Source organism: Pistacia vera, unplaced genomic scaffold (assembly GCF_008641045.1).
Source record: "Pistacia vera cultivar Batoury unplaced genomic scaffold, PisVer_v2 Contig344, whole genome shotgun sequence".
NCBI lineage: Eukaryota > Viridiplantae > Streptophyta > Magnoliopsida > Sapindales > Anacardiaceae > Pistacia > Pistacia vera.
Genome location: NW_022196162.1, coordinates 1,413,793 through 1,432,093, shown reverse-complemented (window position 1 = coordinate 1,432,093; position 18,301 = coordinate 1,413,793). Strand labels below are relative to the sequence as shown.

At 38.9% G+C, this 18,301-nt stretch overlaps 1 protein-coding gene and 1 non-coding gene across 2 annotated transcripts; both read left to right on the top strand.

Annotated features, from left to right (window-relative positions):
• The first annotated feature begins 547 nt into the window (after nucleotides 1-547).
• On the top strand, nucleotides 548-654 carry LOC116138945. The gene has a single exon (XR_004129371.1). It is a non-coding gene; the product is annotated as a small nucleolar RNA R71 (small nucleolar RNA).
• A 9,673-nt stretch (nucleotides 655-10,327) lies between these two features.
• Nucleotides 10,328-11,040, top strand: LOC116138919. The gene has a single exon (XM_031424596.1). The coding sequence runs from the start codon at nucleotides 10,394-10,396 to the stop codon at nucleotides 11,009-11,011; it is 618 nt and encodes a 205-aa protein (XP_031280456.1). The 5' UTR covers nucleotides 10,328-10,393; the 3' UTR covers nucleotides 11,012-11,040.
• The last annotated feature ends 7,261 nt before the right edge of the window (nucleotides 11,041-18,301 follow it).

Here is an 18,301-nt window from a genome sequence, read left to right as displayed (position 1 = left end):
GTTGATTAGTCACCCCTGGTTGGTTATTTGGAACTGTCCTCTAGTTCCATTGTTTATTTTGCTGGTTCTGATTTCCTCAAGCCAGATTTGCATGATTTCTCCACCCGGGTTGTATGTGTTAGAGTATGGATTGTTTGGTTGTCGTTGATTGCCTGCCAAGTAATTCACTTGCTCCGTTGATGAAGATGACGAAGCAAATGTGTTCCCAACTTGACATTCGCTGCTCACATGGTTTCCTGCACAAAAATCACACGTTAGTTAAGGTGCTTGAATAGAGTTTACCTGCATAGTTCCCAACTGTTTTTGAAGTGCAGTGAGTTGGGCTAAGATGGCTGTGAAGGCATCCACTTCATGAAGACCCGAAGATTTCCTTGTTGTTGCTCTCTCATTTAGTCTTTGATAATTGTTGCTTGTCAAAACCTCAAGCAACTCATAGGCCTCTTCTGGTGTCTTATTCTGCAAGGCCCCTCCTGAAGCTGCATCCACCATGGTTTGCACATTACCCATCAATCCATTGTAGAAAGCTTGGACTTTAAGCCAAACTGGCAACCCATGGTGTGGACACTTCCTCATTAACTCCTTGTATCTCTCCCAAGCCTCATACAATGACTCGGAATCATCCTGTAAAAATGATGTGATATCATTTCTCAATTTCGCTGATTTAGCTGGAGGAAAGAACTTGGTAAGGAATTTATGTGCTAGATCATTCCACATTGTTATAGTTCCCAGTGGTAATGCCATTAACCACCCCTTAGCTTTATCTCCCAATGAGAATGGGAATAACAGCCTAATAGTGTCAGGTGTCACAAATTTCCAGGAAATTTGCAATGTGCTGATTCGGATCTTCCTTCAAATCACCGTTAAATCTAATCGACTGCTGGATCATCTGGATGATTGCCGGCTTGATCTCGAAGTTGTTTGCTTGCACAGTAGGTCTAGTAATACTTGACCCACTTCCATTCACTGTGGGAACTGAAAATTCCCTCAGTGTCCTGTTTTTTGGTTCAGCCATTTCAAGAACTATTTCTTCTACTTCAACAACTAAATCCTCTCTTTCTCTTCTCTCTCTGTTACGTCATCGAACGGCTCTCTCAATCTCAAGATCAACAGGAACCACTGATTGATGTCTCGTTCTTCGCATAAACTGCAAAGACAGAATTGAAAGAACGTGAGATCACAAACCAACTGAAAAAAAATAAAAACAAAATTAAAAACTCCAATCTAGCTAACTATAGACAGACTCAATGTTAACTTAAAACAAATCCCCGGCAACGGCGCCAAAAACTTGATGCGTGTTTCCTACAACATGCAATATGTAGCAAGTATACTAATCGCACAAGTAATATAATGATGAGTGAGTATCGTTCCCACAAAGATTGTTAGCTAATCACTAAGTTTTCTACCATTTTCAAGTTGGAGCAACCGAAATCTTTTGGATAATTGGGAGCAATTTAACCTATTACTAAGACAAATTCACTAAACTACAAATTAACTAAGAATGCAAGATGTAAAACATAGATAAAAATCAATTCAATTAAAACGGTTAGGGTTTTGACTTCATTCGAATTTTATGGGTTGAACCTAAAATTTTACTAAATTCATATTCATACGCAATGGTTGTAAATCGAACTCACTAATGTGTTAAACATACCCTCTCGGGCTATGCTTTCCTATTCTTCCTTATTAACCTTCCGCACCCAACAATTTGAAGGTTAACAATTCTGAACTCATTAAGCAAGAGAATCCTACAATGATTTCATTGATTCTTGCATCTATCTCTAGCATCCAATACTACAATGGTGATTACCCAAGAAACCTAACATGATTCATTTCTCAATCTCATCATGTTCTTCATATAAAAGCATTAAAACTCAGAGTAAACACACAACCAAAGCATACTCATATGAAAATAAAACAATCAAACACTTAACCCATTAAAATCCAAATTAAAATCAAAACCCTAACCCAAAATGGGTTAGTTCATAGCTAGATCAACAATACAAAAACAAAAAACGAGAATATCAAAGTTTAGCATAATGAAAAGTAAGATAAAAGATAAGAGATCTCCCCAAAAGATGAATCCCTCGGTTAGAATCGAATGTTCGCCCTTGTTACAACTCAAAATCACTCAAAAACCTCAGCCAAAAAAATGTAAAAGCTGTTAACCTAAAAACGAAGACCCTGGACAAAAGGCTAAGTGTTTCTTTTATACCTCGCCCCAATTACCCAGCAAAAACACGTACAAAGTAAAACTGTGCATTTAACAAAACTGAAAATAATGACCGTCGCTGTGGCGAAGAGAGAAGCAGACATGCTCGTCTCTGGCCTACTTCGCCGCGGCGACGTACAAATCTTCACCGCGGCGAAGCTTTTTGAACAGTTCTAAAATTATAGAACTGCCACTCTGCTTGCTTCTTCACTTGATTCTCCAATTCTCGGTGCTCTCTCTTTGGAACAAACCTCATCGTGCATTATCCTGCTTCAAAACTCTCCTATCTTCTGAGATCCGCTAACTTCTGAGTCAAAAACTTCCAATTTTGTCCTTATTTGCTCAAAATGTTCATTTTAACCTGAAACACAAAATGTCAAGAATTAAACAACAATTCAGGTAAAAATGCACTAGAAAGTACCTGAAATCCGATTAAAAAGTCTAATGAAAACTGTATAATCCACGAATTATCACTATGCATGATGAACTCTTGAGCATTGAGAGGATAGGCAAACAATGCATTTGACAGTTCGATACATTCTCACAATAATTTTTTAGCCGACGGAACTAGGATTGGGGTAAAATTATCTGACTCCATACGACGCTTATGGATTCACCGTGACAATGTCATTTGTATTACATCAAAAAGGGCAACAATTGGAGACTCCCTTTCTATTAGTAACTTTGAATTCTTGGACTCGGCTATATTCGTGGTCATGACATCGAACCTTCTTCCAAGAAAATAAGCTCTACTCTATCGCTCAAAACCAACATCATGCTCAAGATACTTAGCAATTTTATCATCCTTGATTCGGATTTGTCGAAAGTGCTCCTCAAACTCATCAACTTGATAAGCTTTTGCTGTCATGTAGTATGTCTGAAGGAAGCCAACACACTTAAACTTTTATTTTATGTTCTTGCCAAGGTGCCTCATATAGAATTTGTGATGTGCTAGAGGGTAAATAGTGGCAACCCCCTTCTTTATAAAGTTATGCCTATCAGATATTATGCACAGCTCGTCACTATTAGACACTATCGTAAGTAATCGCTTAAAAAACCAAGTCCATGACTTGTCATTCTCAGAGTCTACCACACTCCATGCCACGGGATATGTGTGATTCTCGCAGCCTTGTGCAATGGCCACCAACGATTTACCTCCATACTTTCCTATCAAAAAGCAACCATCAATAGCCAACAGCTTTCTCATGTTTACAAAACCCCTTGTGGCAGCACCGTAAGCAACAAAAAAATATTTAAACCTCATATTCTTGTCCCACTTCAAAGCCATCCTACTACCTTGATTTGTCAACTCAAGCATATAACAGTACGCTTCTAATACTGCATATCTGTGCTCTAGCGTGCCCCTCACAAAATCTTGTGCATGTTGTCTCCCTTTCCAACATTTCCAGTTTCTGACATCGCATCCCAACTCTGTGTGCACATATCTTTGAATGTCCTTAGAAAATGAACCTTTCCCTTCAACAAACTAACTTTTGACAAATTTTCCAATAACATTAGCAAAGGCTTGTCGATGCTCACCTGAAATATGTCCCAACCCACATGTGTGCTCATGGGTATATGTGCTAACAATAAATTTTTCAGACTCCAACAACCTTCTACAATAAACCCGCCACTTGCACTTTCGATCACGACATGCTACTGTCACTACCGACGAATTAGACTTTCTGGTAATGAACTCAAAATTACCTCTCACGGCAACAAGTTTTAGCTTCCTCACCACTTCCTCCTTGTTGTCAAATAAATACCCTATGCGCAAGTCTAATCCATCAATAAAAACATGAGCTGATTCACTACTACCCGCAATTGCCGCCTCTGAACCTACATAAATGACCATATTGTTCTCTTCCTCACAAACTATACCTTCTACATAATCTGTATTTATAGGAATCTCTACATCTACAAGAACATGTACGGTGTCCTCCTTATCCATAATTTCATTCTACCAACCTCTTCTACAATGTCCTCCTTACCACCCAAATCACCGCCTACTCTTGATTTTTCAATAATGAAATCAATGCTCTCGTAATTAAAATTAAAACCAACATTCTCCACACCAACTTGCTCGTTCTCCCGTTCCTTTGAACCAACTTCCAAAGGTTTATCCACAACCGAAAATGTTAAAATCAGCCTCAAACCATCACCAACCACATTAAGCATATATAACTTCACATCTTCATCAGACATTAATACAACAAGGGGAACCTTAAAATTTGTAGGAACTATGCTTAAAACATACTTCATAACTATATCACTACCTGAGCAACTCAACCCACCTCTTGTAATGATTTCATCAATCAACTCATCAAAATGAACTTATGTTCTCACAACAATTGCTTTAACTTGTTTGCTCTTCCCAATCCACTTCCAGCAACTTTTGTCCTCCACCCACTCATCAAAATAGTCAACACCACAAACAACTTGTCCCATGCCTAATAATAGCCAAGTGACTATAATGCAAGAAAAAAAATATTAACCGATATTTTAAAGGTTGACGGATTTTAAAAAGCATTTGCAGAGTCGCTTAAGTGATACACCAGATTTGGCATATCGCTTACTAGATTACTTAAGCTATCCAGTATATCACTTAACGATCTGGTATAAATAAGCCTGATCGCTTAAGTGATCTGTTGTCATATACCCGATCGCTTAAGCAATCTGCTGTCATATACCAGACTTATCATAGATCGCTTAAGAGATATGCTGTCATATACCAGAGTTATACCAAATCGCTTAAGCGATCAATCAGTTCCAAAATACATTTTTCAGTCATCTCTACCTATAATCGGTGCTACCACCCCCAGCTACCCACAATGAAGAAAATCATCAACAAATTTCACTCCTTTCAATTTGCATAACATCAAACACAACCCAAGAACCTAAACCACTAAATTGAAATCATAACCCAAACCTAATCCATCATTAAATCTTTGTAAATAGAAATATAAAATGCAAATTAGAGATACACATACTTGGATGAAATGTCAGGAGGAGAAGGAGGCAAATCTTCGGCGGAAAAGATGTTAATGGAAGAGGAAGAAGAAGAAGAAGAAGATGTTAATGGCGGCAGGGAGGGGAGCAATTTCTTTGATTTGGGTTTGGATTAAAATGCAACAATTTTAGGTTTTTCAAGACAAAGTATAATTTTTGAAAGATTACTCAATGCCTTCATTAATCCTAATTAACCATGATTAGTGTTTAATTGTGATTAATTTGTCTTAATAAAAAATAAGGTCATTTAGTAAAGACTTAAAAACTACATGGCCTTTTAATTATATTCAAGGGCAATATGGCCTTTTAATCTTTTTCCCCTTAATGAAAAAATGGGAGAACGAAAAGAGACAAATGTGTTAGGGTTCTTTTATTTTTATTTTTTCAACTTAATCCTTCACAGTTAAAAACTGTCCAGAATTGAGATCATAACTGTCAAGAACAAAAGTCGTAAAATTTAGTTTTTACCAAATTCTTCAAGAATCATCCAAAATGTCAAGGAATATTTTAAATTCTTGACAGTTCAGAAACTCTCAAGAATTTGTCAAAAACAGTTTTGAGAACGATCAAGAAAATCTGTCAAATTATTCTATCAATGATGAGGTTTTTTCTAGTAGTGAACATAGTCCAAAGATAACACTTCGACTAACAATCTAGTCAATATGATTATCAATAATGAACCAAGGTAATCATTACATCTTAAATCAACATAAATCAATTCATGATTACAATTACCAATAATCAAATCACTTGGATCAGTAATCTTGGAATGCGGTAGGGATAGCACCTAACAAGTGATCAAAACATGTGTTATTGCCCTGTCATTCTTAATTGAATTCTCTCTTTAATATTTATGCTTTAAAGAAGAGCAAGAGACATCTCACAGCTTCCAATGGAGTTTCACAGCTTCCTATGAAGCCTCACAGCTTCCAATGAAGCTAGTATGTTTCAACCAATTATCTCAAGATATACAAATATGAAACATACTCATACAACTGTCATTCTTAAAAGAAACCTTATTCTTACGACACAATATTGTATATCAACAATTCAAATGCGTAAATTTATATTTATCAACAAAATATTAAATTGTGATCATGATAAACAAATATGCTAACTCAATTATAAACAGCATAGCATAAAATCAACAGTCATACATCAATAACTCTACCCATGTTTTCTTCATGACCTTTAAAAGTAATAGGTCTAAGTCCTTTGGTTAGTGGAATAACTAACATACTATCAATATTAATGTACTGTACAATAATGTCTCCCTTTCTAACCAGGTCTCTGACTGGAAGATACTTTTATCTTCATGAATTCCAGGAAGGCACAAGATCACTAAAATGCCAAACCGCTAATGTAACGTCCACATCGAGGTACGTAGCTTTACGTATTCCCTAATACCCCTAGTTGAATTTTGTTAAAGGTATCTTGAACAAGTGTGAAGAAAATGCCTTAAAATTTTATTAGGGGTAAAATGGTCTTTTCACTCATAATTAGTTGAAAAAGTGGGGAGTGAAAAGAGATAGAATTTCATGGAGAAGTTAATAAAAATGAGGGCATTATTGTAATTGACTAAGGGACACAGATGGAATTTCATAGAAAGTGCAAGGGCAAAATGGGAAAGTAGAAGTAATAAATGAGATATGTTGAGTTCATTCTTGAAAACCCTATCATTCTCTATTCTCTCACACGCCACTTTCACCTCCAAATTCTCTCATTTTCTTCATCAATTTTCCAAGGCAATTTAGAGGATTTTTGGTTAGATTTTGGTAGATATTCAATCCTAAGCATCCAAAGGTAAGAGTTCTTGTAATATGATGTGAGATTAATTTTTAAAGTGTTGAATTCTTATAGTTATATGCTTAGGGTTTAAGAAGAAGAGGAGATCTACCCAAAAAGAGAGTTTCTAGTGTGGAACTACCCAAGATCAAGGTAAGCAAATCCAACCCTAAGTTTGATTTGAGTGAGTGTGTAGAGATTTGTACATGTATGTATGTGCTTATGTTTTTGAGAAGTTTTGATGAGATTGATACTTGATGATAATTAAAATTCAGCCATGAGAATGTAGACTTTGCCTATATGGTGATTGATGGAAGTTTGGTTGAATTTAGAAAGAGTTTGAGTAGACTTTATGGAGTGTAGTTTCTTGGCCAGGTTTAGTGTTGATTTAATGGAGTTTTGCTCCAAATATTGGTGGCTTGAGAAAGAAGTAAAAGTGTAGCCAAATAGAGTTTGAGTATGCATGCAATTTGTTTGATGAAAATCCTAAGAGAAAACATGTTACCATGGTTGCCCTATCACAGCCATGACCTTCTGGGTGATTTTTGGGCATCTTACCGATTGAACTTGGTTAAGACCTAAACATAAAAGTTGTAGCCCTGTCTCTAAGCTTTAAAACGAGACTAAGATTGTAGCAATCCGATGTGTATAACTCGAGATATGCCTTCATGAATATGACTTGTGTAGAATGACTACCTCAAAATATTTTTTAGTCTAATAATCTATGATTGATTTCAAGTATGGGAATGTTGTTGGTAGAAAATACTAGTTCTCTAATGATATTTTTATATGTCATAATGCATTCTCACATTTGCATTTAGAAAGAATAGCAAAGAATGAGCATAGTTCCATGCACATACACATGGATGAGAATAGTAAAGAATAAAGAAAAAGAAAGAAAATAATTAATTGTAAAAAGATAAGAGAAGAGAAGGTTGTTGCGATGAAGAACCCGTGAGTGACAGAGAAGAATAGTCCCACATACACGCCGTCTTCAGTGAGCAGCCTCAGAATCAGAAAGAAGTAAGTGTACAGTTCGTTAGAAGTGTATGTGGATGAGAACTGTACCAATAAAATTTACCTACATGCACGCCGCCTTTAGTGAGCGGCCTCAGAATCAGAAAGAAGAGTTGTACAATCCGATAGAAATGCATGTAAATGGGGATTGTACCCACTCACATGGCCAGGGTTCCGAATCCATGCCTCAACCGAGCCCGATCGGCATAGAAAGAAAGAATAGAAAGAAAGAACAGAAAGAAAAAAAGATAGAAAGAAAGAACATAACAGAAAGAAAGAAAGAAAGAATAGAACACAGAAAGAAAGAACATAAGAGAAACAGAAAACAGGAACGAAATTGCACTCTTTATGCATTTATGCATATGCAACATGGCATTCATATTATTCAGAATTAGTTTCTCCGATTGTACTTACATGTTAGTAAGTGAGAAACAAGAATAGAGAAAGAACGGAGAGAAAGAATAGAAAAAGAATAGAGAAGAAGAGAGAAGTGTGATGTAAGGAAAGAATTCAGAATATGAGCAATGGAGATAGAAGGATAGCATAGTGGGTTTACATACTGAGCAATTAGTGTTCACGCCGTTGTTTTCAATGTTTTTACAGGTAGTAGATGAGATGCGGTCGTTTGGAATGTCAAGAGGCGAAAGGGTCGGGCAACACTGTCGAGCTTCTTGAGAAATTTATTTACACTATGTATAGTTTTGTATATATAAAGAAAAATTGGGCACATTATTTTATACTCATCTACATGTATATTTTCGTAATATATATATTTAGTGAGTTTTACTGTTTATTTTACTGTTATACTAGCTAGAGAGAGAGTCATTACAGCTAAACAAGCAAATATGTAGAGAATTCAATGTGAGTCTCTTGTCCTCTAATTCAAGCTAAAGGTTTTCATGGAAGCTATAAGTTTCACCATATTCCTCTCAGACATGATTAGTTGCTCAATGACTAGTTCATAGCCCGAAAGGCACCAGTGCATAACATTGGATTTTAAAGATAATTGTTAATGTGTGTCTTCGGAAAATGTGGGGGATCGTTAGAGTCTGCGTGCGTTCGGATGGTTTTCCAAATACCCACAATCCTACATGGAAAAGATAAAAGGTGGGAGAGTGGCCCTTGAATGGATTAACAAGGAAATAACATGGGCTCCCACGCACATGAGACATTGAAGCCCAGCCCAGTTTGAAAAATTGATCAAAAAACTAATTAACCGCCTGTGTACCCGCAATATAACAAGTGCAAGGGGGGTCCAAATCCACCAATTTAGGCCCTCCATGTGGTTCGGGCTTGGATTCAGAAATGTTGACACATTAATCTGGTTTGGATTCTAAATTGATTCAGTTTTTTATCCGGCTAAATGTAGCAATTGTTACAAATTTTCGAATGCAATTTTTATTAGTTAAAAGAGTTAAATATTGATTGTTGCAAAGTTAAATTTTTGGCTATAATAGATTTGTGAATCAATTTGATTTCTTTTACTGATATTTTATATTCACTTTCATGTTGTTATTGGTTTTTTTAATTCAATTTTTGGTTAGTTATTTTCAAATTGAGCAACAAAATTATTGATAACAATTATGACTTGACATTCATATTTTTTGGCATAAATTGAGGAGCTCTATAGTCATTTGCGCTATACCAAAAATTCTTATCATTTTCTCTCTAGTTTGTTATTGTTCTTTCATATTCACATATTAGCTCTGTTATTTCTTATTTCTTTTGCTGTTTTACAATTCTGTAGTTGGGTATGCACCCTTACAATATATTTGATCATTGAATCATAGAGTTCTCACCATCGTTCAACCTTGCTGCACTAGGATTCCATCCTATAGGAACGTAATTTGATCTATAGAACAGTGCTACTCCAGCACGCCTTGACCTTTACTATCTTGTCAGTTTTCCAAATTTCAATAGCTGTTTCGTCAATCTCCAATCGTATATCCAACAATTGCTTCAATCCCCCCAATTTATTTGAGTAAAAAAAATTCATTCATTTTATAAGAAATACTCAAATAAAAAAGTAAAAGGAGTAAAACTTATTTTCTTGTTTCTCACCATTGTTAAAGAAAAGAGAAGTCGGTTAAAAAGTTAGGGAAAATGATAATTTTTAAAATTAATTTAAATATAATCTTTTTGTCAATTTTGAGCCTTTGAGGTTTGCAAAGACATTGAGTAGTGCTCGATTAACACCTGTCTAAGTTGTTTTGAATAATTTGCTGGGCCTGATATAATAGCCCACCAGATCGATACTACTGTAGTTCAGTGTGCCAAGTGTCAAATGCAGGACCATCAAAACTCCCACAACTCAACTTCAACTACCGAAACACTCCATCCCTTCCTTTCTGTAACGGATAAACCTTCGTGTCCATGGCGTCCACCAACATTCTCTCACCCACCAGCTCCACCTCCACCTCCACCTCCACCGCTACGTCCTCCACCACCCATCAGTCACTCTATCTCTCCTCCAAACTCCCCTTCCCTTCCTTCTCTGCATTTCCCCACAACAGACCGATCACCAAGCTCCACGTCTCCTCTCCACCTAACAAAACGCCCATCACCACCACCACCACCACCACCACCACCACCAAGAAACCCAATCAAGAAACCATCTTTTTCGATGGTGGAGCTCACTACGGTGACCTTGTAGCAAACTTGCTTCTGGGTTTCACTCTATTTTGGTTACCATTAACTTTAGCTGCAGTTTCAAGAGCTTTCTACTTAAGATACAGGTTCACCAACCTGCGAGTAACGGTTATTTCTGGATTCACAGGTGAAGACAGGAGTGATTTCTCATACAAAGTGATTAAGGATGTGCAGGTGGTGCCGAGGTTTATTGGTGAGTGGGGTGATGTTATCATTACTTTGAAGGATGATACAAAGGTTGACCTCAGGAGTGTGCCTAGATTCAGAGAGATTGCAAAGTATTGTCTCTCCATGGCTGAGAAACCTGCCGTTTTGAAAGAAACCGATCCTAAAGGTTTTTAAGAGTTTGATGCATATACTTCTTTTTTTTAATAAAAAAATTTCTTAAAGAGTTTGTAAAAGTTTTGTTTGGGGTAATTTGGTGGAACGATGGAATTAATAATATTTAATAGAACTTGTGACTGTAAAAAGTTTCTTGTTCCCTTGTTTATTTTAGTTTTGAGTTCATTTCATTTTTTGCAGTGTCTCTGANCCCCCCTAAAAGAATTTCGTCCCCGAAATTCACACAAACAACTCCGGGTAACGATTCTGCATGTCTTGCTCTACCTCCCATGTGGCTTCTTCTACCTTGTGATTTCTCCAAAGGACTTTTACTAATGGAATGCTCTTATTCCGGAGCTCTTTAATCCTCTGGTCCAAAATCTGAACTGGATGCTCCTTGTACACAAGATTCTCTTCCACAATTACCTCCTCTATGCTCAATACATGGGAGGGATCACTTACATACTTCCGTAGCATCGAGATATGGAAAACATCATGTACCTTGTCCATGCTAAGTGGTAGTGCCAATCTGTAGGCTACTTTCCCCACTCGTTGCAACACTTCAAATTGACCAATGTATCTCGGTGCTAACGTTCCTAATTTACTTCCAAACTGCATCACCCATTTATAGGGGGAAACTTTCAAGAAAACTTTATCACCCACTTCGAACTCAACTTATTTTCTCTTTAAATTGGCATAACTTTTCTGTCTATCTTGGGCTTGTTTCATTCTCTTTCCGATCAGCTTTATATCTTCAATCAATTTCTGAGTCATCTCTGGCCCAATAGCGATACTCAACTCATCCTTTTCGCCGATCTCATCCCAATGTAGTGGAGACCTACATCGTCTACCATACAAGGCCTCGTTAGGCGCCATCTTAATTGTAGACTAATAACTGTTGTTGTAGGCAAACTCCACTAAGGGTAACATTTCATGCCAGGATGCTTTATAACCCATATAGCAAGCTCTCAGCATATCCTCAAGCACCTGATTCATTCTCTCGGTTTGGCCATCCGTCTGAGGATGATAGGCAGTACTGAATGCTAAACGGGTACCCAAATTCTTCTGTAAACTCATCCAGAAAGCTGAAACAAACTTGGAATCTCTATCTGACACTATTGCCTTGGGCACCCCATGCAACCTGACTATCTCTTTAATGTACATCTGAGCCAATTGATCCGTAGAGGTACTCTCCTTTATTGGAAGGAAATGGGCTAACTTGGTTAACCTATCTACAATCACCCATATCACATTATATCCTCTCTGTACTCTGGGGAGACCTGTGATAAAATCCATCGAAATGCTCTCCTATTTCCACTCTGGAATACTAAGTGGCTGAAACAACCCTGACGGTCTTTGGTGTTTTGCTCTCACCTGCTGACAAATCAGGCACTTAGCTACAAACTCCACAATATCTTTCTTCATACCTGGCCACCAATAGCCTTTCTTTAAGTCTTGATATATCTTGGTTGCTTCAGGATGAGCAGTGTAGGGTGTGTCATGAGCCTCCGTAAGAATTCTCTCTCTCAACTTATTATCTTGAGGAATACACAATCGGTTCCTGTAATGGAGAACACTATCTACCATATAAAACTCTGGTCTCTCATTCTCATGCACTCTCTGCAATATCTTCTGACACCACTCATCGACCACTTGCTTTTCTTTGATTTCTTCCAGTAAGGTAGACTGAATCTCTAACCAATCCCTCCTTGAATCACTTCAATCTGTTCTTTACACAACTCATCTATTAACTCTCTCTGTCTTGTGAGTCGGGATAAATAAGCTTTTCTGCTCAACGCATCGGCTACTACATTAGCTTTCCCCGACTGATATTTAATCTCACACTCATAATCTTTAACCAGCTCTAACCATCTTCTCTGTCTCATATTCAGCTCCCTCTGAATAAAGAAATACTTCAAACTCTTATGGTCGGTGTAGATATTACTCTTTGCACCATAAAGGTAATGCCTCCAAATTTTCAATACAAAGACTACCACTACCAACTCTAAATCATGCATAGGGTACCTTGTCTCGTACTCTTTTAATTGACGAGAAGCATAAGCTATCACCCTACCTAATTGCATCAACATAGCACCAAGTCTCTGCAGTGAGGCATCTGTAAAAATGTCATAATCTACACCCTCTTGTGGCAACACTAAAACAGGAGCTAATGTCAACTTTTCCTTCAACTCTTGAAAACTCTTTTCACAAGCAGCTGACCATATAAAAAGAGTTCTCTATTTGGTAAGAGCTGTCAACAGTTTGGCCAACTGAGTAAACCCTACTACAAATCGCCGGTAGTAGCTTGCTAGTCCCAAGAAACTTCTCACCTCTTTCACTGCTTTCGCCCTCTGCCATTCAAGGATAGCCTACACTTTACTCGGATCCACTAAAATCCCTTCTTTAGATACAATATGGCCTAGAAATATTACTTAATCAAGCCAAAACTCACACTTAGAAAATTTAGCATAAAGCTTCTTTTCTCTCAATCGTTGCAACACTATTCTCAAATGCTCTTCATGCTCTTCTCTCGACTTAGAGTAAACCAGGATATCATTTATGAAAACCACTATGAATTGATCCAAATAATCATGGAATACCCGGTTCATTAAGTCCATAAAAACTGCTGGGGCATTAGTCAAGCCAAACGGCATCACTACAAACTCATAATGCCCATACCTTGTACGGAAGGCAGTCTTAGCTATATCTTGCTCAGCCACACTCACTTGATGGTACCTCGACCTTAAATCAATTTTCGAGAACACTGTTGCTCCCTTCAACTGATCAAACAAATCATCTATTCGAGGTAGCGGGTACTTATTCTTCACTGTCACCTTATTCAATTCTCTGTAATCTATACACACCTGTAATGATCCATCTTTCTTCTTCACAAAAAGAATTGGAGCTCCCCAGGGAGAATGGCTTGTTCGGATAAAACCTTTATCTAAAAGCTCTTGGAGTTGCTTCTTCAATTCCTGAAGCTCGGCTGGGGCCATTCAGTAAGGGGCTTTCGACATTGGTGCTGTTCCTGGTGCCAAATTCAATACTAAACTCTATTTCTCTATCTAGAGGTAAACCTGGTAAATCTTCCAGAAATACATCTGAAAATTCTCAGACTACTGGCACCTTATAAATCACTGGTTACGGAACATCACTACTCTGCACCACATGAGCAATATACCCAGCACACCCCTTTCTTAACATCTTTCTAGCTTTCATGCTACTGATCAACATACTTAACTGATGGCCCTCTCCGAAACTAAACTTATCTCCACTATCAAGATTAAATCTTGCTTTCTTCTTCCGACAGTCAATTTTTACTCCATACTTCCCTAGGAAGTCCATACCCAAAATCACATCGAAATCGGGCATATCAAACACTATTAAATCAACTAACAACTCTCTTCCATGAATCACTATGGCCTCTCCTGGAAGCATCTCACGGGTCAAAACACTAACTCCATTAGGTAACTCTATCTTAATGGGTTGGTCTACCACAACAGAGTTCAGACCCAATCTTTCTATCATCCCATGAGATATAAAAGAATGAGTGGCTCCAGAATCAATTAAAGCATAAAGAGGAACTGCATGAAATAATAACAAATTGGTCAGTTAGCAGCAAGAAACTTAAGAAGCTGTCAGCCAACCTATATAAAGTCTACTAGAAAAAAGGGGAGCCGCTGAGCGAATACGTCGGCAGATTCAATAAAGAAAAAATATCCATCCCGTCCTGTAATCTAGAGACAACAGTAGATGCTTTCAGAAAGGGTCTCCTCCCATATGGAGAACTATACAAAGACCTGACAAAACTTGGCTGCACCACAATGGAAGACATTTTAGCAAAGCAGTGATCCAGATCAGATGGGAGGAAGACGAGTCGAACCAAATGAGGCATGCTAGATATGATGACCGTCACCAAAGGCGAAGTGAAAGAAGGCCAGAGTCTAGATCGTTTAAGCCCTATTATCAACCCCTACCCTGCAATCCAAGGAGAATAAAAAAAACCATATGATAGTCAGCCAACTAGAGCCATAAACAGGCAATCCGGATCAAACCAATTCAAGATTCTAGAGTAAAACCTCAATGTTGAACTAGCTCTGGTCATAGCAATCATGAAAAGAGTGAGACCTACCGTGAAGTGGCCAACCAAGCTCAATCCTAAAACAAAGAGGGACACGACCAAGTGGTGCAAATTTCACGACAACCATAGTCGTAACACCACCGATTGTATCGCCCTAAGATTAGAAGTTGCAATATTATTAAAGAGGGGACATCTCCGGGGCCTGTTGATAGATAAAGGGAAGAATACAGTCAGCTAGATAAGCTCGAAAGAAACATCTCCCCTTCCACAAGAATCGACACCCAAGGGGTTCTGCTCCATTAAAATTAGTGGGGTGAGTTATTCCTCAGCCAAGCGCTACGCTCAAGCTAGCCATCACCTAGAAGTCTGGCCTATCCATCCGTCCCCTCGGGCGCATACCAACCAGATCATTTAGTTTGAAGATGATGAGCCAGCCACCTTAGCCGCCTCTCATCACAATGCTCTGATCATCTCCCTTCAGATCACCAACATTTTGGTCAAGAGAGTGTTCATAGACGGGGGATCCCCAACAAACATCCTCTTCCTTGAAGCAGTGAAATCCATAGGACTGGATAAATCAAAAATCAACAAACGCCCAACTATCCTGGTCAGGTTTAGTTCTAAGCAAAAGTACACCATCGGTGAAATCGTCTTGCCTGTCTACGCCAGCAGAATCAACAAGCAAACTATCTTCCTAGCACTTGATTGCCCCTTACCTTACAATGTCATCTTGGGTCGACCATGGATCCATGACATGCAAGTTGTCTCATCCACCTTCCATCAAACTATCAGGTTTCCAACAAAATGAGGAGTAAGAGAAATCAAGGGCAATCCTAAGGCCTCCAAAGACTGCTACAAGAACACCTTCAAAGGCAAAAGTCATGCTTCATAGCAACTACAGTTCCATCCATCCCTTCCGACCAAGCCAGATCAACCATCCATGGAAGAGTTGGATGAAGTGCAGATACATTCGGACCACCTCGACCGAAAGATCCAGATAGGCTCTCGCCTCAAGCCCGACATAAGACACTGACTTATAAACTTCCTCAAGCAGAATCAGGATTGTTTCGCCTAGTCCTATGCAGACATGACGGGTGTCAACCCTGAGGAAACCGTCCACCACCTTTACGTAGATCTAGATCACCCTCCAGTGAAACAAAAGCGAAGGAAGTTCGCTCTAGAACGCAATTGGGTTATTAATGAGGAAGTTGATAAGCTACCGAATAACGGATTGATCAGAGAAGTCCATTATCCTGACTAGCTAGCAAACATGATGGTCGTGAAGAAAAAGAATGGAAAATGGAATGTCTGTACAGACTTCACAGATCTGAACAAGGCATGTCCCAAGGACTCCTTCCCACTCTCCCATATCGACATGATGGTGGACGTGACCGCAGGCCATGAACTGTTAAGTTTCATGGATGTCTTCTCACGGTACAACCAGATTTTGATGCACCTAGACGACCAGAAAAAGATAGCTTTCATCACAGAGAAGGGAGCTTATTGCTACAAAGTAATGCCTTTTGGTCTTAAGAACATTGGGCGATGACATGCTCGTCAAGTCTCTTATATCTGAGTAGCACCTCGACCACCTCAGCTAAGCATTCGCTGTCCTAAGGAAAAACAATATAAAGCTCAACCTAACTAAGTGTTCATTTGGGGTCTCGTCAGGAAAATTCTTGGGGTACATGGTGACTCAACGTGGGATAGAAGTCAACCCTGACCAAATCCATGTGGTCATCAACATACCATCACTAACTTGCATCAAAGATGTCCAATGTCTTGCGAGGCGAGTGGCTGCCTTGAGTCGTTTCATCTCCAGATCCGCTGACAAGTGCCACCTCTTCTTCACTAGGAAATCCAAGAAATTTGAGTGGACCCCCGCCTGCAAGGAGGCGCTGCAGCAACTAAAGAGGTACCTAACCTCTCCCCTACTTCTTTCCAAGCCCATGGTTGGGGAAAATCTTTATACCTATCTAGCAGTCTCAGAGATAGCCATCTCAACAGTGTTAGTCAGGGAAGACAATACGAAGTAGCTACTAGTTTACTATGTAATTAAATCACTCATTGAAGTCGAGACACGGTACAACCAACTGGAGAAATTAACACTCACCCTCATCCATGCATCTAGAAAGTTCATACCATATTTTCAATGCCACCTATAGTCGTCTCACCTCCTTCCCACTCAAGAAGATACTTCACAAGCCAGAGTTATTAGGCCGACTCACCCAATGAACAGTTGAGCTTAGTAAGTTTGATGTATCCTTCCAACCATGCACCACTATCAAATCCCAAGTGTTGACAGACTTCATTGCTGATTTCACTCCTAACACTATCATCCAGGCAGAAAAATAGTTATTGTGCACGAATAGCGAGTCGTCTTTAAAGTGGACTCTCTCAATGGACAGCTCAAGCAATGTGAATGGAAGCGAGCTCGACATTGTACTTATTACACCAAAATGGGATATCATCCGGTAGGCCATACAGTGTGGGTTCAAGTGCACAAACAACGAAGCCGAATATGAAGCCCTGATCGCTGGACTCTCTCTGGCCAATGAGATTGGAGTAAGAAAGCTGAAGGTAAAGTCTGATTCTCAACTCGTAGTCAATCAGCTGCAAGGCACTTACCAGGCTCGAGACTCGAAGATGACAAATTACTTGAACTTGATCAAAGAAATCCAGTCTGCCTTCGAAGAATTATTTATCACCCAAATCCTAAGAATAGAAAACACCCATGATAATGCCCTTGACAACCTCGGCTCAACCCTTCAAGGCTCCTTTCAGTCATCCATCCCACTACTATTCCTCCAATGGCCAGCCGACTTGAATGAACATCTAACAAGCAAGTTTCCCAACCTGAAAGAGCCTAAAGAAGTAATGGATGTCTAACTAGTCGACTCCTAGATGACCCCAATAATCAGATACTTGGAACATGATGAGCTTCCAATCGACAAGAATAAAGCACGCGGCCTGAGAGCAAAAGCTACAAGATTCACCATATATAAGGGCCAACTCCTTAGGAAGTCATTTTCTAGCCTCTACCTCAAATGCATAAGCCTAGAGGAAGCCAAGTATGTTCTCGCCGAACTCCATGAAAACGAATGCGGGAACCATGTAGGAGGATGTAGCCTTGCCCACCGGGTGATCACCGTTGGTTACTATTAGCCAACTATATGCACGGACTCAACATCCTATGTGAAGAAATGCCATAGCTGTCAAAGGTTCGCCCA